The sequence below is a fragment of the Molossus molossus genome, unplaced genomic scaffold (assembly GCF_014108415.1).
Source record: "Molossus molossus isolate mMolMol1 unplaced genomic scaffold, mMolMol1.p scaffold_m16_p_7, whole genome shotgun sequence".
Classification (NCBI taxonomy): Eukaryota; Metazoa; Chordata; class Mammalia; order Chiroptera; family Molossidae; genus Molossus; species Molossus molossus.
The window spans coordinates 112705695-112727773 of record NW_023425401.1 but is presented as its reverse complement, the minus strand read 5'-3'; the positions used below and the strand labels follow the sequence as shown (position 1 = coordinate 112727773).

General features: G+C 45.8%; 1 protein-coding gene and 1 pseudogene across 4 annotated transcripts in view; both read left to right on the top strand.

Moving 5' to 3' along the window:
- Window positions 1–852: 852 nt before the first annotated feature.
- On the top strand, window positions 853–16754 carry LOC118619748 (annotated as a pseudogene).
- The window catches only part of ESYT2 (extended synaptotagmin 2), a 60650-nt gene continuing 39656 nt past the window's right edge, over window positions 1086–22079 (top strand). For 2 of the 4 annotated variants that reach the window (XM_036247499.1, XM_036247498.1), the window contains exon 1: window positions 20754–20851. Coding sequence is in view for 2 of the 4 variants with exons in the window: in XM_036247500.1 (XP_036103393.1) it covers window positions 20729–20851 (123 nt within the window). In the remaining 2 variants the exon portion in view is untranslated. Of the gene's footprint in view, window positions 1165–11837; window positions 12059–19855; window positions 19898–20716; window positions 20852–22079 lie in introns of those variants that run through there. The other 2 variants (XM_036247500.1, XM_036247496.1) reach the window with 2 other exon arrangements.

Genomic DNA, 22079 nt, shown 5'->3' with positions numbered 1-22079 from the left:
CCGTTTCCTGCCCGCGTCGCCTCGGCCACGTTCGCCCGGCCGAAACCCCAGCATTTCACGTACCCGTAAACGGGACTCGTCGGTGTTTTTCCCACGTGTGAGACGGCGCGCTTCCCAACACTCAACACACCTGGGCGTCCGCACGACCGGACGGTAAGGGCGCCGCCCTCTGGCGCCGCGCTGTCAGCCACTCAGGAGCGTGTGAGTTTAACAAGTTGAAAGCGCACGAGACAGCCACTTCCCAGCCCCGGAGGTGGAAGGAACACGCAGGAGCGCGCGCTTCTCGTCCCACCGGCCCTCCGGGAGCCGCGCCTCTGCCGGACCCACCCTTCGCCCCGACGCCCACAGGCGTGCGACAGAGCCGCCCCAAGCCCCGCGGCGCTCCGCAGCCAGGCCGAAGAGGCCGCCGCCACGCCCTACCCGGCCTCGCCCCGCGCGTGGCGCTGTCCCGTGCTAGGCTCCGCCCACTCCCGGAGGGTGGCCCACCCACCGTGACGACAGAGCCGGTCAGCCCCGCCTGCCCAGCGGGAGGACCAGCCTCAAGCCCAGGGCCGCGCCCGCGCGATGACATCACCACCGCCCCGCCCAACGACGTCACACAAGCCCCGCCCACCCCGAGGAGTGACGCGCCCCTAGCCCTGGCTGCGCCCGGACCCCTCCCGCCCGCGGCGCCGCCGCGCCCGCCCGACGCACTGAGCGTTCTGCGCACGGACGTAGCACGCCGCCCGCGGGCGGAAGCGCGGGCGAGCTGCAGCGGCAGCGCCCTCCCCTCAGAGGGGCGCTGGCGCGCGGTGGAGGCGCCTCGGCCGGGACGGGACGGGACGCGCTCGCAGCGCGGCTGGGCGGCTGGCGATGAGCGACGCCGGGGTCCCGGGCCCGGAGGCCGGCACTGCGCGGGCCGAGCCGGCCGGCGCGGCGCTGAGCGTGGACGTGGTGGGGCTGCTGGCGCAGCTGGCTCGCAGCTTCGCGCTGCTGCTGCCGGTGTACGCGCTCGGCTACCTGGGTCTGAGCTTCAGCTGGGTGCTGGTGGCGCTCGCGCTGCTCCTGTGGTGCCGGCGGAGCCGCGGCCTCAAGGCCACCCGCCTGTGCCGCGCGCTGGCGCTGCTGGAGGACGAGGAGCGCACGGTGCGCCTGGGGGTGCGCGCCAGCGACCTGCCGGCCTGGGTGAGTGCGGGCCCCCGCCCCGCCCGAGACCCCGCCAACCTGCCCCGCCCCGCCCCCACTCCCCCTCCCGAAACGCCTCCCTGCTCCCACCGCCGTCACCGCCCCGGACCCCGACCCTGCTCCCACGCCCTTCCTGCACGGTCAGAGGTGCGCTCCTGCGACCTGCGGGCCAGGGTGAGCGCGGGACGCGGGCCCCGCCCCTAACCCACCTCTAGACCCGGCTTACCTGCTGGGCCCTTGTGCGCAGCGCCCTGCCCCGCCGTGCTTACCTGTGCGGTCAGGTGTGCAGCCCCGCCACGACCCTACCTCGCCAGGCTCAGTGTGCGCATCTCCCTGCCCCTCCCTGCCTACCTGTCCAGGTCGGGTGCTGTCACCCTCCCCCGCCCACACCGGGTTGTCCTTACCGCCGCCAGCCTCCCAGACCCCAGTCCGCCTGGGGGTGGCGTCGATCCGGATCGCTGTCAGCGCACCCCGCTTGTCTCAGCCCGAGTCCTCTCCTGGGTGGCGCGGGCCCGCCGGGCCCGGTGACCCCGCTGTCGCCTTCCCTCACTCCTTCCTCCTGCCCCCGCCATGTCGCAGGACCACGGCTGCTGCCCTCGACTCGGGGGAAGGAGGCCCTCCCGGGGTGGCGGGGACGCCAGGTGGCTGCGCGGGCCACACCTCCGCCGCGGGGCCTGGAAGCCGCCGAGAGGAAAGGGAGTGGCCGCCGGTGGCGCAGGAGAAGTCGATTTTTCTCCTTCCCCAGGAGACTCATTTCTTGGTTGTTTCTGACACAACTGAGGAGCAGTGAGTGTCCCCTCCCATAAGTTGCTGATGTTCAGATGGACAGTTTAGTTCTTTTGGAAGTAACGTCAGACCGCACTTTTATGTAGGATGAACTGAATCCAGTGTGATGGGGGTGGAAAGTTTCAGGAGAGTTGATCTAATGGAAGGGTCAAGGTATTGATCCTTTAATGTTTACCTCAGGCGGTTCTCTGAGTAATCTGTTCATGCAGAATGGAAACTAATGGGGTTGGCTTCCTTTTCTCCTGCTCCCCAAGGCTTTCCTAACCATGAGTAGGCATCACAGTTTCAGACTTACCAGAAATAGCATTATTTTAAGATACCTAATGCTTACATCAGGCTTGGTGTAAACTTCGGGTCAAAATGGCCAGCCAGTGAGTTTCAGAAGGGTCGTTTCCTCTTGGAGGAAGGAGAAGGGGCTTGGAGACACGAGAGTGAGCAAGAGGCAGAGAAAGGTCCGGAAGCAACAGTGTCCAGGGCTGAGATGCACCTAACCCGTGCTACCTGGTGATGACAGACCAGAACTGCAGGAAGAATCCAACAGTCAGGGCCCTCCAGGTCGAAAACTGCCAGTAGGAGGTGGGCATGTGGCCCAGTATTTTGGAGAATCAAGTCACTAGAAGCAGGAAGGAGGCAGGTACATAAAACAGGAAGCCAGCATAACCAGGGTGGGAAAAGCCCAGAGCATAGGTGCACTTTGGAAATGCAGAAGGGCTTTCAGGTGGCATCTCGTGTCTGTGTCACACCCAGTTAAATGATGCCAGAAAGCAGCTAAAGACAGAGGAGGTCAGTCACAACAGCCGGCCGGCCTAATCCAGGCTGAAGTTCACTGGAACCGTTGGTTATTTCACAGGCATTTGGTCATTGAGCTGTTGACTAATACCAGTTTACTTATGAAATGCACACTATTTTTACATACTGAATTAGCAAATACAGTTGGTACTATGCTGGAGGCAGGACAAAACCAAACAAACAAAAAAAAAACAATAAAAGGGTGATTAGCCAAAGATTCTTTCCTTGGCTTTTTCCTGTGTGTGGCTTAAATTGAACTGTGGTGTTTGTCTTGTAGAGTAAGGAATTTATATTTTCTCCAAAATTTTTTACTTGTTTGTTCCAAATTTGTATTCGCACTCATATCATACACACACACACACACACACACGCACGCACGCACGCACACACTTAAACATGTCTGCATTGCTTAGAAAACTCCTGGAAGGATTCATATGCAACTGGACAGTGATCATATCCAAAAAAAGCATTAGGAATGTAGAGTTTGAGAAAGATTTTTTTTTAATAACTTTTTAAATTTTTTATTTTTAATTCTAGTGGATGTACAATTTTTATATCTTTTTTATTATAATACCCAGGTGTTATAATAAAACCAGTGGATTACAGTGTCTAGAAGGGTGTCTGCTATTTTGCTATAGACTGCAAATCAACAATAGAAGAACCTATCTGTAAGAAATGTTAAGGTTTCTGTGTTCGTGGTATTTTGATTTTTACAGTACATACTTAGGTTCTTGGGGTTCTGCACTTTGGGCTTTGAATGAGATACAGTTGTAAACATTTTCATAGTATGTCATTCACAGTTATGATCCATAGTATGGTTGGGAGCAGAGGAAAATGTGAACTGATGTGACACCCACTTCCAACCCTGCTTTGGGGTATGTTCACTTACAGTTTTTCTTCTGTTTATTTAGTTAAGTAAAAATCTACACTGAATATGAAAAATGAGATAATTAAAGGATACTAATACTTTGAGAAAAAAATATGTATTGTTTTTAATTAAGGCTATTAGGATATGAAAAATACCTCTCACCATAATAATTCTGTAAGACTTTGGTCCTACAGCTTTAATGTAAACTGCCTTGTTATTCATTCTTCACTTTTTCTTCCTTCACAAATGAACAAGGCCTGGCAGGTTTGGGTTGATGGGTTGATGACTGGCCTTTTTTGTTGTACCAGTGTCCACCCTGTGTTAACTGGGCCCTGTAAAATTAACGCTATGGGTGAAAAATATCCTTGAAGAGTTTTTATAGAGATACATAAGAACAAACTTCCATTGAAAATTAGACCTTGGTGGGGTGAAGTCTGGCCCTTCAGAACACTTTGGGTTCATGTAAACGAAGAGCAAATATTTGCTTTTATTCTCGGTGTTAATCTTTGACTTACACTTTATGGAAATTTTACGAAGACTTGTAACAAAATAGTTGGTGTAGCTAAATCAGGAGCAACAGTTTAGCTATTTTAAACTGTGGTCACAACTTCACCACTTAGATCCTGAGCAACAATGTGCTTTGAGTAAAGGTTGGAGTCCTCATGGCTGAGAAGGGAATGCTGCTGCTGTTGTTGGGGTTTCTTGTTGATACACATGGGAGGGAATGAATGTGAGTGGTGCGTTGCTTGTGTTATGTGGTCTAAATGCTTCACTAAGTTAGAAAACAATGTCACACGGTTTCTAGACAAAGCATAAATATCTGTTCTTTTTTTTTTTTTTTTTTGGTTTAAACTTAAAAAAATGGGTTTAAATTGAGGATGTATGTATCCATCAGCTTGTATACTCTGGTTTTAGTAATGCTTCTGTTTCATTTGAATATTAGCCTCACTTTACAATATGGGAGAATATAGAGCTAGGACTAAAATATAAATAACTCAAATAAATATATGAATTGAAAATATATATAATTATATTCAATTAGCGTGTTATTACTAATTATATATTTACAAAATATAGATATCAATCCTGTGAAGAACCAAAATGAAAAGCTGATAGTAATTTAATGTTTGTGTAAGTTTTCATGATTTCTACGTTGGTGGCAACACTAAACCTTAAATAATATCACAGACATTGTGAATACACTAAAAGCTATTGAACTGTATACTTTATTTTTTTTAGAAGATTTTAATTTTATTTATTTATTTATTTTTTCTTTTTATTGATTTTTAGAGAGTGGAAGGGAGAGGGAGAAATAGAAACATTGATGAAAGAGAACATTGATTGGCTATATCCTGCAGGCCCCCCACTGGGGATTAGGCCCACAACCTGGGCATGTGCCCTGACCAGGAATCGAACTGGCAACCTCTTGGTGCATGGGTCCACACTCAACCTCTGAGCCACACCAGCCAGGCTGAATTGTATACTTTAAACGAGTGAATTGTATGGTATTTGAATTGTATCTCAGTAGCACTGTTAAAAATACTATAAACATCAGAGTTCTTTTAAAAATAAAGAGGAAAGAGTGACCAGCTCTAGTTCAAAGTAAGTCATACAAACCTTCTTGTAGAATTTCAGCTAAAACCGTCGAAACATTAAAAAATTATTGTTCAGCCCTGGCCGGGTAGTTCCGTTGGTTAGAACATTGTTCCAATACACCAAGGTTGCAGGTTCAATCCCTGGTCAGGGCACATATAAGAATCAACCAATGACTGTATCAATAAGTGGAACAACAAATCCATGTTTCTCTCTCTCTCTCTAAAAAGTAAAAAAAAAAAAAAAATATTGCTCCAACTTAAATTTGGAGACATTTACATTTTAGAGAATATTTAATGAGAACAATTAATAAATAAATAAGGAAATATTTTTACTTTACACCCAACGTTACTTTAAGCATTGATATTATGTTGGCTAAACAAACAAATTCTAATTGAATAACAATAGAAATCATGCTTCATAGATATGAATAGCCTAAATGATTTATTCTAAACTCTTACCTTTAATTCACGCTTATCAGTACATACTTAATATCTGAGAAATTTAGCTTGTAGATTAGTTTTTTTATATTAGATACATTATAATATGGCATGATTTTAGAATGCACTGTTTGTGGTCTTTTGCGTTGTATTAGGTTTTGTTAAATTGTTATGTTTTCTTAGTTTCCACAACTTTGCTGCCTCAGATTAATTTTCTTCCTGCAGTTAAAGATCTGAGGAAGAGCCCTGGTTGGGTTGGCTCAGTGGTGTAAGCATAGGCCTGAGGACCAAAGAGTCTCGGGTTTGGTTCCGGTCAAGGGCATGTACCTCGGTTGTGGTTCTGTCCCTGTCCTGGTCGGTTCTGGTTAGGGTTGTGCAGGAGGCAACCAATTGATGTCTCTCTCTCTCCCTCTCTCCCTCCCACACTATCTGAAGATAAATGGAAAAGTATCCTCGGGTAAGGATTTTTTTAAAAAGTGGTCTGAGGAAGTATAAGAGGTCATCCTGCCCTCACAGGTGTACTCTTCCAGGTGGACGGAGGCAGGGTGTGATCACTGCGCTCCCAAAGCGCATCCTGGTGGATCAGAGAGAGGGTGGGAGGTGGTCGGTGTGAGGAGTGTATAGAGACACATTTTCGGACATTAAAGACTAGAAGGGTATGACGTTATAGTTGGTGGGAGCAGCAGGTAAAGGCCTAGGACGGGGAGATCAGGGGCATGTCCCAGTAGGGCGGCAGCGTCCCACTTGGAGGGAGCTGTAAGGAGGGTGATGGAAGGTTACAGGATGTTTGATACTTACTCCAGACCCAGGGTGAGGAGGAGACTTGCTCAGACGGGGGCTCAGGGCAGCCCTCCCAGTTCACAGGGAGCCTGTCCTGGGCACCAGTACAGAGACTACTCTTGTGTTGTGCAGTGTCTGGGCACTGGAGGAGGGAGAGAGTGACGTATTCAGAGCTAAGCTTGTGAACTCAAAGTGGAAACTCCTGTGCAATGCAGTCTCGTTCTCATCTTGCTTCAGTTGCCAAAATCTGTGCTGCCAAGGTTGTTGCTGGATTGCTGGGCTGTCTACCATAGAGGCAGTTGGAAGGACCATCTACCTTCCTGCCAACACACTGTTCTCTTTGACCCTTAGTGATCTTATTGTGCCTTAAACACTGAGTCACCTCCTATTCTTTTGGAATTGGGTGGGGCATACATAAATAATGTGAGTAGTTGTCTTTTTGATGGAAATATCTTTCCACTTAATATGCTTTATTTACAGGTTTTCTCTCTGTCACTGATTTTTTTTTCTTCATTTATTTTTCTTAACTGATACAGAAATCCTGTAATTTTTAAAAGATAACCACTTAATTTGGTGAATGTTTCCTAGAGTAAATCACATGTTTGAGAAACAAGCCCAGTTTATGTGTGGGATTAGAAATTAGCCTTTATTGATTCATCTTTCACTCAGCCAATACTTTTTAGACACTTGCTATGTTCCAGGTATCGTGATAGGTGCTAGAGACACAAACATGAGTAAGACAAGATGTTAAACTCAAGAATTTACTAGTCAGTAATAGCACAAACCTATGTATAGTACTCATTTTAGTAATAGTATATACATTGATAGTTAAAAAAAAAATGAAAATAATACTTTTTTTAAAAATCCAGGAAGATCATTTGTTCAGGACCATGTGGCTTAAGATTTAAAAGTTTTCTAGACTCTTAACTACATATGGAAACAGAAAAGGTAGACCTTTCTTAGGCCTTTCTGTTGATGTAGTGGTATGTTCATTTGAAAAACAATTTGTGACATTTAGAGCATTTTGTACACTTACAAACGTAATAGCCCAACTCTTTAAATCAATCTATTTTAAAAAAAGATTTCGCCCTGGCCGGTTTGGCTCAGCGGTTGGAGCGTCAGCCTGCGTTCCCGAGAGACCCGGGTACAGTTCCTGCTAAGGGCATGTACCTCGGTCGCAGTTTGTCCCCTGCCCTGGTTGGGTCATGCGTGCAGGAGGCAGCCACTCGATGTTTCTCTTTCACGTCGATGTTTCTCTCTCTCTCTTTCTTCCCCTCCCACTCTATCTGAACAAGAAATGGAAAAATGTCCTTGGGTGAGGATTTAAAAAAAAAAAAAAAGATTTCATTGATGAGGATTAAAACTTTTCTAGGGCTTGTAGATCTAGGTATGCATAAAAGTTGTTTCATGCTCTGCCGTCTTTGCCAGCCTTGTGAAAGACAGTTTTATGACCGCTCCTGCGGGCAGCTCAAACCCAGGTTCCCTGTCGGGTGTGTTTTGAGTGAATCACACAGCAGGATGTCTGATAGCAGCATGTCCTAAGTGCACCCTGTGTGCCAGCAACGGTCATTTCCTTTTTAAAAGCGCTCATGTTTGTGCTGGGACCACAGTCCGCGTGATAGCCACTCAGAGGGCAGACGTGGAAATACTGACAGTTTTTTGTGCTTTCTCTGGTTATTGTAAAGTTGTCATAGAATCTAAGGTCTGGTCTGTTCAGTCCCTTAGTGAAGGTCCCCGTATCTTTCTGTTTTTAACGGATGTGCAGTAGGGTTTTTCTTTATTTCTTATGTTATAGCTAGACAGATATTACTTATTTAAAATTGTTTTTTCTTTATTGGTTTTAGAGAGAGGGAGAGAGAGATAGAAACATCAATGAGAGAGAACATCGATTGGCTGCCTCTTGCATGCCCCCTACTGGGGATCAGGCCCACAACCTGGGCATTTGCCCTGACCGGGAATCGAACCAGCGACCTCTTGGTGCAGGGTCGATGCTCAACCACTGAGCCACACCAGCTGGGCGCTAGACAGGTTTAAAAACATAATTTGTTCTGGTATGAAAAGAATGTATGCTCATTGTAGAATGTTTCAAACTTAGGAGAAGAATAGAGGGGAAAAGTCACCTGCAATCCTACTAATTAGTGATAACCATTACTAACATCTTGGTGACTTTCTGACTCTTTCAGGTATATGGATATTCGTGTATGTGTTATATCCCCCTTCATTAAGTGTTACGTTGTGAACATTGTTATGCTTCAGAAATGTGACTTTGGCCGTTGCAATGTTATCCACCTTATGGGAGACCATGCTTTATTTAAATGATGTCTGATGGACAAATTCCAAGAACGAGATTGTTAGATGTCACATACTGAGAAAAGGTGAAACTATAGAGTTTGAGATGTTTAATATTCTGCTCTTCCCAAGTTATGAAAGATTTTTTGTTTGAGCTGGTTTTCAGGTCTGTCCAGGATGTAGGACAGCATTTGGAGGGCAGTTTGCTTTTGAATGGTCTGCTGTTGAAATGCAGGGTAGATTTATCCAGCCCTCCTGTTCCGTAAATCACCTTTAGAGGAACAGCATTCCTCCCAGGGGATTCGCTGCTTTAATAGCTTTTCTTCCTCTGTGCTGAGCTGGGATACTGAGGTTTATCAACAGGAAAAATGCTGTAAACTGAAGGAGCACAGTGTCCTGAAGACTACTTTGGAGATGCCCCTAGAAGAGAGTCACCGGCCATGTGGCTAGTATTGGAGCCACTGGCACATGAAGGGGCTACCCTTGTGGTACCAGCCTCACTGGGGCTGAGGGCTCCGCTGCACAGGCGCACACTGGGGAAGCAGGCCCTGCACCTGGTAGGTGTAGGTTCCTGTCGAGAGCCCCTCCCTGGCCCCATGTATGTGTGTCAGTCAGTCACACTGGTTAGACCCTTGGTTTCCTCCTCATTAGACAGGCATGGAAAAGAGCCTGCCCAGGTGAGCTTATGAGGCTGGAATGGGGAAAGGCAAGGGACATGCCGCTGCTGGGCAGCAGCTGTGGGAGTGGTGCCTTGGGTAGTGCTTGCGCGGCTGGTGCTCCCACCGTTTCCCGGTGTCGCTGCCAGCTTCCTGCTGCCCGGGTGCTGCTGCTCTCTGCCTCACCGCCTCTGTCCCTGTTGCTGTTATTACACACATTTGAAGTGAACTGCTTCCTGAAGTCACATTGGTGCTGTTCAGGTTGAAATGCCTAGTCTGAGCACTGGGTTATAAAACCAGAAACCCAAGTATAATCTGAAACAAAAATGACAAACCCATTTCTAGTTACTTTTCACATACATAAAGATTTTGAAATCTATCCAGTAGCTAATAGAAAGTGTTGATTGTTACTTAATAGTTGAGTCAGCTTTTTTAAAAAATTAATTACTTTTAATCCTCACCTGAGGATGTTTATTGATTTTAGAGAAAGAAAAAAAACATCATGAGAGGGAAACATCCATCAGCGCCTCCCATGTGTGCCCTGATCGGGAATCAAACCCGCAACCTTTTTTGTGTGTGGGACAACGCTCCAACCAGTTGACCTCAGATTTTGGTTTTGTATTGGGGAAAAGAAAGGGGTGGACGTTGCTGTGTGTGCGAAGGATGGTTTTAAGCGGAAGGATCTGTAGATTGTAATTTCACAGTGAGTGGAGCGAGGGGAAGGTTACAACCTGTCTTGGCTTGCTGCCTGCGCTAGGACCACTGCACAAAATACCACAAGCCTGGTACTTGAAACAACACACATTCACCTGCTACAGCTCTGGAGGCCAGAAGTCTGAAAGCAGCTGCCATGGGCTAAGCCAAGGGGTCTGCAGGGTTGTGCTCATTGTTTTCAGTATATTCATGCCACAGTAATTATTACCAGAATCTAATTTCAGGACGTTTTTATCCTCAAATGAAGACTGCATCCATCCCTGCTACACTCACTCTTTCATCTGCTCCACAGTTCTCACAACAGCCCTGGGCGACCACTGATTCACTTTCTGTTTCATAGACTTCACTGTTCTGGAAGTGCCATATAAACGAGGCAGAGGATGTGTGGTCTTTGTGACTTGGACTGCTTGTGTGATCAGTAGAAGATAGAGATGTATGACAGACCTTGAGAGACTAGATGACAGGCAGGTGGATGAGGGTGGTCTCCAGGCTATGATGTCTTGTATGATCACAGTTAATGACAAACCAACATAAAGGGGCATGTACCAAAATCTTGTTTTCAAAATCCAGCAAAGATAGATGATTATATTCAGGAAAAAGTCCTAATGTTTTCAAGTGCCTGGTTACCTGCTGTTCTTCATCGTATACAAATAAAAGGAGAAAAAAGTATATTTTAAATTGGCAAATTTCTCTGACTTAATTCTTATAATTCTTGAGATATTTATTATCTGTGTGGGAGAATAAATATTAAACTCTTAGAAATATATAAACTGATTTCTTGAAAATAAAAAATTCACAGTAAAATCTCACATGTGACTTCTGAATCCCTTGTAGGTGTTTGGTATTTATCTTGGTTCTGTAATTCTAGGGGATTTTAACTCTGACTTCCCAATCTTCTGTAGTTTCTTTTCTTTATAGCAGAACAAAGCTGGATTGATTTCACACAATATACGAAGTGTCTAATTACTTCAGCACTACAATTACACATCTATCATCTAGTCCAGCGACTTCCAACCCGTGTGCTGCAAGAATTTTTAAAACATGCTTACCTGACTATTTAGTCTGGGATACTAACCCTTTTCCCTTAGGTTGTGTCAAATAAAAAAGTGACAACAGCCAACACAATTATGGCCATTCGTTGTGAATGCCCTGTCTTGAACCATAAATATATAGGTCATATAATAGAGTTGCATCTTATTGGTCACGTCACGTAATAAAGTTGTACCAGATTGGTTAATTCTTGGTACCAGAAATCCTTATACAAGTTAAGGAACCTGATATATTTTTTTTCTTTCTTGATTTTAGTGAGAGAGGAAGGGAGAGGGAGAAAGAGATAGAAACATTGATGAGAGAGAACACCTCCTGCACGTCCCCCACTGGGGATCTGGCCCACAACCTGGGCAAGTGTCCTGATTGGGAATCAAACCGGCGACCTCTTGGTGCCTGGGTAGATGCTCAACCACTGAGCCACACTGGCCGGGCAGAGGCACCTGATTTTTTTGGAGCAAAAAGGGTAGGTAATTACTATTATTTTGTAAACCAATCAAAGTATACCTACTTTTTTTTTTTTTTGACAGATTGGCAGAAAATAGATATTTTGGTGTGCTACAGAATTGTAGTAATTAACTTATGTGTGTCAGAGGTTAAAAGATTGCTGCCCTGGTCCATTCCAGTTAAAACATAATCATGTCAATTTGTGAATAGTATCATTTGATTTGGATTTAAAATTAAAAACAACCAGATTGACTTAAGTGTTTTAGTGAAGGAGACCAGAAGACAGGTTTCCTATTCTTGGACTCAGTTTAGTTTGTGAGATTGATGGAACTCTTGCCAGAACCTCAACTTTAAATCAAGATTGTCAAATAATTGTATGATTTTTCTTTCTTTTAGCAGCCAAAGAATGTCTTCAGGACTTTAAAATTTTTAAAAATATGCTTCAGGTCTTTGAAAAATACCTGTAGACACGCATCTTTCGTAAGGTAGTAAATCTCTTGACACTAGTACTGTGATAAAGGGATGTCTGGTTGTCCTCTTGGGTGAAGTTAGGATGTGTCCCTGTGCGTACTGTGCCATTGAATGTTGGTCCTGGCTTAAACTCACTCTCCTCCTTTCTTGAGAAATACATGGATGGGTGCAGGTACATCCAACCTAGGGGGCAGAGTATATGAAATGACAGAAGGCCTCAGTAAAGTCCCTTAGAAGACTACATCCTTTTAGAGAACTACAAATAATCATTGCTTTTCAGATAATCCAGACAGGTGAGGAAGGGATCGTGGTCACTACCTGTGGTCTTGGGGATATTAGTGCTCCTTCAGATTCCCTCGTGAACTTTCTTATTTTTTCTCACATAAAAAGCACCCGGGAAAGAGATGTGAGTGTGTCTCCTGTTAGGAGCACACCTTATACAGGTGGATTTTGCAGCACTGTCATATTGAACATCTTCGTCTTCCCTTGTCCTTGGTGCTGTGTTGAGTCACAATTACACAGTAATCAGAGTTCACAGGAGGCTGACACACACCGTTGAGGAAATGATAACTGTGGATTTTGAAGATTCATTGCCTTATTTACTGTGTGAATTGATTGCCTATTTTATGTAGACTTGAAACAGAAACCTAGTTATTTTCCCGCACATTGATCAGCTTATTCTGGATGTTGTTGGAAAGGGACTGTGTGGACAGCAGTAATTGTATTGCAGGTTTCAGTGCTGCCAGACCTCGTGGACTTCAGAGGCTCCCGCACCCCCTGGTACTGCCCTGCTTGTCTTGGTGCGGTTGCAGGGGCTCGGTTCAAGTCCCACACAAGTGCTGCTACTCGGTCTTCCAGGGGTCCTGTGTGAGGAAAGACAGGTCCTTTCTTTAATTTTAAATGTCATCCCGTGTTATTTATTTATTTGTAAACTTTTTTATTGATTGATTTAGAGAGAGGGGGGAGAGAGAGAGAGAAACATCGATGAGAAAGAACATCGATTGGCCGCCTCCTGCATGCCCCCCACTGGGGATTTGGCCCACAACCTGCGCATGTGTCCTGACCGGGAATCGTACCGGCAACCTCTTGGTGCATGGGTCGACGTTCAACCACTGAGCCACACTGGCTGGGCCCATGTTATTTTTTAATATTCAGAAATGGGAAACATGATTTAATTAGAAAATTTTAGCTCTGGGGCCTGGCCGTTGTGGCTCAGTGGTTGAGCATCAACCCATGCACCAAGAGGTCGCCGGTTCGATTCCTGGTCAGGGCACATGCCCAGGTTGTGGGCCAGACCCCCAGTGGGGAGCATGCAGGAGGCGGCCAGTCGATGTTCTCTCTCATCAATGTTTCTATCTTTTTCTCCCTCTCCCTTTCTCCCTCTCTAAAAATTTTATTTTTTAATTTTTTTTAAAAGGAAATTTTAGCTCTGTGTAAATTTGTCCCATCCTTTGTACTTCAGCAAGGCTTACCAGGGAGAGCCTCACACTAGTCCCAGAGGTCTAGTCCACTCACTTCCCCTGGGGCCTGAGCAAACCGAGTTCATTATGTATGAGGTGGCCATTAAGGGTAAAAAGGGTTGTTGTGAGGATAAAGATGTGTGTAGAGTTCCTGGCACACAGTTATGTTCTGTCTTTGTGTTTACTTTAATGGTTTTCTAAACAAATCAACTTTGGTGATATCAACATACTAGAATCCCAAGTATGCCTTTGTTCTTTTTAAAGATTAAAAAGATTTCTTAGGTAGTGTCAGCTCTTAAATATAATCAAAACCTGAACAATCATACAATGAGTATTTCCAGTGTGCGGAGACAATATAAATAAATATGAAAACTTATGTTATAATTGGACTTACAAAGGAGATTTAGTGGGGAGGGGGTTGTTTGTTTTTTTAGTTGAAAGATTAAGATCTGAAACCAAATCACATGTGTTCATGATTTCTATATGATCTAGAAACAGATTTTCTGTTTTCCTGTATATCCCAGTCTTTCTCTATGATGTTTTTGCTACTTTAAATTCTGGTTTGTGGAACAGAAGCAAGTGTTTATGAATATGTATTAGTGAGAAGCAGATTTTAAATTTAGTGGTCAGAATAAAAGTTGGTAACAGATTGACTCGCTTCAGTTTGCCATACTCTTTTTCTTTGGCACTTTGAAACCATGTGAGCGGAGGATCGACTGGATTTCATTCTCTAAAACTTAAACAGTGTTAATTTTTTATTTAAAAAAAAAAAAAATGTCAAGCCCGGCCCGTGTGGCTCAGTGGTTGAGCATCGACCCATGCACCAAGAGGCTGCTGGTTCAATTCCCGGTCAGGGCACATGCCCAGGTTGTGGGCCCGATCCCCAGTGGGAGGCATGCAGGAGACGGCCAGTCGATGTTCTTTCTCATCGATGTTTCTCTCTCACTCTCTCCTTTTCCCTTTCTCTCTGTCTAAAGTCAAAAAAGAAAAAACAAAATTAATTTTTAAAAAATGTCAAGCATATATTAATATACACACGCACCCCCTCTCCTCTCTTTTGAGATGAATGGTAGTAGCCAACTGTACATGATTTTCTCCATCTTTTTTCATTTTAAAACAGACCCTGGAAATTATTCCATAGTATTGTCCCAGTGAGTCCAGAAGTCAGTACTGAGGAGCTCAGCCTCAGTCCCTTCATTGCTGCATAGTACCTCATCGTGTGCACGTGGTAGCCATTCAGCTGGTCCACTGGAGGTGGCTGTCGGGTTGTTTCTGGTCTTTGCTATTATAGATGGTGCTGCACACATGTCATTTCATATTTTTGACAGTCTTTTTTTTTAGGATAGCTTCTTAGAAGTGAGATTTTTGGGTCACAAGGTGAATGCATAAGAAATTTTGATATCACTACCTAATTATCACAGCCCTTTCGTGTGAAGAAGTGAATATTAAGTGAAACCGGTCTTTAAGGCCTCCTCCTCTTAGTCTCAGGTAGTCTCAGGTGAAATACTGGGTCTGATAACAGTGTGTTAGTGTGAATTGCTATCATGTTTGCTGGACTTGATCAGTTGTTCCCAGACTTCTGCTATACTTAACCTGTAGAGCAGTGGTTCTCAACCTGTGGGTCGCAACCCCTTTGGGGGTGGAACGACCCTTTCATGGGGGTTGCCTAAGACATAACCAGCAAAATTACAGTTATGAAATAGCAACAAAAATAATTGTGTGGTTGGGGGTCACCACAACATGAGGAACTGTGTTAAAGGGTTGGCCATGGCATTAGGAAGAACGAGAACCACTGCTAGAGTCTACATAAGTAGAACACTTAAACAAAATTTCCCACTTCTGGCTGATAGCAGCACCTTGTACACTTTAAGGCTTGTCGTCTGAGTCTCAGGCTTCACTTCTCAGTCGGTGTGTGCCCTGCCGAAGACTTGGTGGGCTCTGTGCATTGTCTGTCTCCCAGAACTTGCCACGTCCCTCAGTGACAAGGTGGCCAAGAGTATGGGCAGACGAGTCTGGTCTTCATCCCCGTTATGCCACTTAGTCGGTGTCCTGTAAATTTGGGACACTATTAGTTCCTCTTAGTAGATGTTGCGAGAATGAACTCAGTGCATGTGAACAGTCCAGCACGTACGTGCAGTGTGTGCTCGGTAGTGTCGTTATTTTCGTTGTTTCAGAAAAGTAGTGTTGGGTTTGGAGACTCGTTGCCTTCACTAGTCTTACAGAACCTGGTCTGGGAGATTTGTTATCTGTCCCTGTCCATGTGAGCACCAGGTCTTCAGTGCCGGCTTCCCTCACTTCTCCTGCACCTTTCACATGGGAGGCTTTGAAGAGAGCTTAGCCTTATTGACCACCATATTCCACGATCTTAACCTTTATGGTTTCTGGACCCTGTTGAAAAATCTAATGAGGGTCTCCAAGCAGGTTTGCGCACCCAGTTTCCTGCGTGTGGATTCTCAGACAAGACCCTTGCCTTTGCGCCTCCCTTAGATTCGAAATGGGTAGGAAATCTGCATTAGTCAAAGCTTTCTCTGTCTGATACCTGGTAACAGTCTTTCAGAGCTGAACAAGAGCTCCGTTCTTCAGAAAAACCAAGGCCTCCCTTCCATCTTGGGTGTGACCTACACCACTGGGAGGAGATGGCCCTCTGGCAGTATCTGGGCTTCCCTGGCAGTGTCCAGACTCCCCTGGCAGGCGTGATGCTTCAGCACATCTGTGGTCAGGCCACTTGCCAGGCTCGTGAGGCCACCTGTTCAGACATGTGGTATCAAAGGGCACTGTGCCACTGCTCTTGATTCTGCTGCATCAAACAGCATAAACTGCAGCAAGTAGAAGAGGAATTGGTGAGAGGAACACAGTTTCGAAAGAACCGAAACCGGCTGCTCCAGTATGAGTCCCTATGTAAAGTGTCCTATTGCAGGGAGTGACATGACTGCACCCCTCCTGTCCAACCTGATCAGTTTGCTGGCTGAAAAAGATCGCTGACCAATACCCCTGAAGCCATTTCTGCCTCTTCTACCATGATGAGTCTCCCGGAACAGTACCGGGCCCAGTGACCATTGCATCTCTGGAGGAAGAAGCCACTCATTCTGAATTTAAAGTGGTCCTGAAGAGCTTCCTGAATAAAAGTCAGCTATTGAGGTTGGAAGTTAAGATGGATCCGTCAGTCATGGGAGGAGAGAAATGTTATGTCTGCAAAAACCAGGCAGCCAAGCAAGGTTGTGCAGGAGGTTTTCCCTTAGAGGAGCAATAAAATGCTTCCTGACCATAACATAACATAAAAACAAACAGACAAAATCCCTGCCCGGTGTGGCTCTGTTGGGCATCGTCCCTTGCACCAGAAAGTCACCATTCAATTCCCAGTCAGGACACATGCCCAGGTTGTAGGCTAAATCCCTGGTAGGGGCTGTGCAGTAGGCAGCCCATTGATGTTTCTCTCTCTCTCTCCCTCCTTCCATTTCTCTCTAAAAATCAATAAACTGGTATTTAATAAAAACTAACCAACCAAAGAATCTTAAAAAAGAAAACCACTACAAACACATATTGCCCTCTGTAGAAGAAGGAAATTCTTATGCAGAGAAACAGTTTTCCTGAGGTACATGGGATTCATAGACCTTCCCACCACTTCCCCCTGCTCACTGGACAGAGATGCAGCCTGTCTGGCAGGATCTGAGATGGTCTGGATGCTTGGGTGCTGGGGGGGTAGGGATGTCCCTCGCAGAGGTGCTGGTGCAGCCCGAGAGCCAGTTGTGTTCTCAGGGGGCCCTGGAGGTCTGCTTCCTCTGTGCTGTGTCACAGACCGAGAATAGTAATTATTTTTGCACATGGTTTTTCATTTGTTTACTGGGGATAAAGTAGAAATGGACACATCCTGTTGTTTCATAATATTTGCAGAGAAGAAAGGATCTGAAAACAGGTAAAAGGAAGGTTTAAGAGGCAGATTAAACTCATCTTGTAATTTTATCAAAGGACACTTGACACTTGGAATATTTCATTATCCCAGAGTAGCAGCTTATGTTCTGTAGACCTGATGTCGGACGCCTTTCGGTCCCTCTCATCTAATGTCACTGTTCTCACTGTCGGCTCAATGTGCAGAGACGCAGCATTCAAACTAACTCAGACGCTGCACGGAGGTTGTAGACTGGGGACAACGTACACCAGTACCTAAACACTTACAGTGGTTGTAGTAATACTCTACATGAACGATTGAAACATGGTCACAAATGCCAGCTTTAGAAAAGCAGAGGACATGCAAAGAGTCAGGAGGAGCATTGTTAGGCTGAGTGTGGAGCATGCCGTCAGCTCTGAGCAGGATCTTACAGCAGCTCTGCAAGGTGACTCATTCTCCTACAGCTGTGAGTGCGTGGGGCGAGGGGGCACCTGGGCACAGAGCAGCTGAGGAGCATCCCCAGTGATGGCGTGGTGTGGAAGAGCGCCTGAGCGCAGGGCGCTGGGTGCAGTGATGGTGGATGGTAGTGTGTTGGGGAGGCCCAGCACTGCGTGGAGCTGACTGAGGAGAAGCGGCGAGAGGGGAAGCAGGAAAGGCGCACGGGAGGAGAGGAGAGTGCAAGAGTCTGTGCAGGTCCTCTGATCTGGATGAGGAGGTGGAGCCACGTGAGAGACACACAGGCGTTTTGGTCTTGATGAGGTACTGAAGGGAGGGATTTAGTGTAGCTGGGAAGCAGGTGTTGCTAGTCACAGCATCACCAGGGAGGCCAGGCGTGTGCAGGTGCTCAGGGAGAAGCCTGCAGAGAATCCTTGGCTCTGCTGTTTGCTGTGAAATTATAAATGGAGGAACAATCCACAGTGAAGGAGTTCCGGCCTGCCCCAATTAGAAGGTGCGCCATGTCTGCCCTGGGTCCTTTCTGTCACTGCCCGTGGCTGGTTGGATTCAGAGTACAGGGCAGGAGGAGAGACGACCTCACAGTAAATTGCTACACAGGCCACAGCTTAACACCTGCACTACGGCTTACGAACCCCAGCTCTGACTTTTGGAGTTGAACTGCTTTGTTACAATGTGAAGAAGGCAGAATACAGCCTGCAGTGCTTATGTGGTGACCTCATTTGAAGCCCTCCCACTCACCCTGTCCCGAGCCCAGATGTCACCTGTTGTTGGGGAATGTGAGGTCCTTGTAGTGCTCCAGTTCCACTCGGGTCAAAACAGGCCTCCACGGCGGCAGACCCTCCGGATGGAAGGGCCTTGGCCTGCTGTTTCTTCCTGATCTGCCTTCTGGAGCATTATCTTTCCCTTAAAAGTTCCTGAGCCTTTTTCTTAATTCTGGTAGGTTGCCATTCCTTTGGTCTTGTCCCCAGATAGATTCCAGCTAACTCAATTTAGAAAAACATATTTCAGTTCACTCTAGCCCACCCTCATGGCTCAAGCAAATTAAAGGTGGCATGTCCTGTGGGGTAAAGATGTAGGCCTGCTCAGGCATGGGTACAGGGGAGCAGGTGGTCTCCCCATGGGGCCACATGGCTGTATAGACGTGATGGTGGTGGCCTGTCTCTGACCAGGTACTGGCTGCTTCCAGGCCCAGTGTGAGAGTGTGAGAGGTGGGCTTGGTTCTCAAAGAACCATCCTCCTGGAGGTCTCCCCCACGATACTGTTCCCTGGCTGTGGTCCATGTGCTACTAGGAAAGTGTGCAGAACGGTCACCAGTACAGAGCTGCTGGGATCCCTCATGCTTCTGAACCAGAAATGTGCTTTCAGAACCATGGAGTGAGGAGGACATGGTATTTCTCAGGGGAGCTCCCCACCAGACAGCCTCAGCCTTCCTCTGCAAGGGGTTATATTTTAACAGCAATGAAAACTGTTTCACCTCTTTTCTAAGCAGGTTTATTTCTGCCTCTGCAAACACCTATCTTTTCCAGCACACAGGCTGGACCCATGGAGAACTCGAATGCAGTGGTTGTTCGGGAGAGCGTGGGAGATGGAAAAGCGTCTGTGGCTGGGTTGGGCCAAAGAGGGATGCTGGGGGAGAATGGGGATTTTGAAGGCTTTGCATCTAGATCTCTGGAATACGGGGCAGTGCTAGGACCCATGGGAAAGCGGTTCCCTGAGAAACGGATCCATTTGAAACCCTTGTTAGGATGGTCCAGATACCAGTGCACATTCCTCTGGACAGCAGGGATGTCAAGAAGGCACAGGCATTGTTGACATTCGACTCCTGCGCTGCAGAGTGTTCTTAGACTGAAGCCAAAGTGTCCCAGGTTTAGGTTCTCCTCAGCATTTTCCACACACGCTTCAGGGCAGGGTGTTTAGAGAAGCTCTGTGTAAACAGTAGACCTGCGATGAGCACATGGGTGGCCTGCGTGATGGAGTCCATCAGTCACATGTGTGTGTTTTCCTCCTAGGTTCACTTTCCAGACACAGAAAGAGCAGAATGGCTAAATAAGGTAAAAGAACAGTATCCCAAATACCATTCCCCGTGGGAATTAGGGGATGAGATGCCATCCTTCCATATTTGGGAGTTGGGATAGAGACACTGTGTGAAGTCATGTGGACTTGGCTTCTGCTTCCGAAAGAGCTCAGTCATAAATGATACGTTACTTTCCATTTCTAAACAGGGAAAACTGTCCTTGACGTGAGAAAAATGAGACAGTCATAATTGTACCTTTTCCTTCTGTCTTCTTTTCTGATCATCTACTGCTCAGATCTATTTTATAATAGTCACAGCAAAAATTTTGAAAACATTGGAAGAGGGAAATAACTCCCAAGAATCCTAGTAGTAGATAATTATGTAATTTTTTTAAAAGCTTCTCTCTTTAGATCAGTGTAGTTTGCAGTGGATCTCTGGTATCTCCATGTTTTCTATGCTCTTAGAGCTGTGGAGTAAAAAGTAATGTGATAGTTGAAGTTAGTCCGTCATCAAAGAAAACTCATTTATGTTTATTAAAATCTCTATAGTTTTACAAGGTTTTTAGCAATGATTTGAAACCACACAGGATTTTTTTTTTTAGCAATCATTACATGTGTTGCTTAAATAGAATCCTTAAACCAGAATAACTAATTCCTGCAACATGTGGTTACTCAGTAGTTTGTTGTTGTGATACATTTTAAAAGTTAAAATCGTGTTGATTTTTGTATAACAGAAAGGCCCTCTCTTTAATTTTCAGAAATTCTGGTAAACTATAGGGGGCATCATTTTCCCTCATGAAGTAAATACACTGTGTATTAAAATGTTTTGTTTTACATGAGTTCCTTTTCCTTTTCAGACTGTAAAACACATGTGGCCTTTTATTTGCCAATTTATAGAGAAGTTGTTTCGAGAAACCATAGAGCCAGCTGTGCGGGGAGCAAACACCCACCTTAGCACCTTTAGTTTCACAAGAGTCGACATGGGTCAGCAGGTCAGTTTCTTCTTACACGTCCTTACTTGTGTCCATGGTAAGATTGCTGTGAAATCTAAAAAAAAATCGTTAAACTGTGGCATATTATTTTCTAGAGAACACTGCTCCCTGGGCAGGTGTGGCGGGGTGTGTGCAGCTTCTCCAGGTTCTGCCCGTATGCAGAGCCCCAGCTGGTCAGTGGGGGTCCTCACCTGCCCTCATCTGTCCACTAGTCTTTCGGCCAGTTCAGGTCCATTGGAGGGGATTCCCCTTAGTTCCAGCATCCTTCTACCCCACACTCTCTGTCAGAATTGCCTTTGCACAGTTTTCAGCAGGCGGTTCTGTTGGAAAGGAGTTTGATGTATGAACTCAAAGCCGTGGTCATTGAGAACATGTATAAGGTGTTAACCCTCAGGTCGTTTGAAGCAATGAGTGAGGACTCCAGGGGCGGTCCCACGGGCTTTGCCTTCGTCTCATAAGTGAGGCCAGGTTGGAATAATATCGCAGGCGTACCTCACTACATTGCTCTTCGTTTCATTGCGCTTTGCGGATAGTGTCAGTTCTGAATTGAGCAAGTCAGCGCCATTTTTCAAACAGGCTTAGATGACAGCATTTTTTAAACAAAGTATTTTTTTTTAATTACTTTTTTTTTTTATCCTCACCCAAGGACATTTTTCCATTTTTTTCTGTTGTTGTTGTTCAGATAGAGTGGGAGGGAAAGAGAGGAAGAGAGAGAAAAACATCGATGTGAAAGGGACACATTGAATAGCTGCCACCCGCACGACCCAACCAGGACCGGGGACAAACTGCAACTGAGGTACATGCCCTTAGCGGGAACCGAACCCGGGTCTCTCGGGACCGAAGGCCGATGCTCTAACTGCTGAGCCAAACCGGCCAGGGCAACAATAAAGTATTTTTAAATTAAGGTATGTACATTGTTTTTTTTAGACAAATGCTATTGCACACTTCATGGACTACAACATAGTGTAAACATAATGTTTCTGTGCACTGGGACACCAGAAATTTTACGTGGCTCACTTCACTGCGACATTGCCTTACTGAGTGGCCTGGAATCGAACCCGCAGTGTCTCTGAGGTGTAGCTTTATGTACAAATGAAATCTGCTGATTCCTAATATTACTTCTACTGAGAGTCTCAAGACTGCATCAAAATTAGTTAATCATGGCAAGCTTCCTCATTCACTTTTTTGTCACTATTTATAGTAATTAGCAACATTGTAAGATAACTTT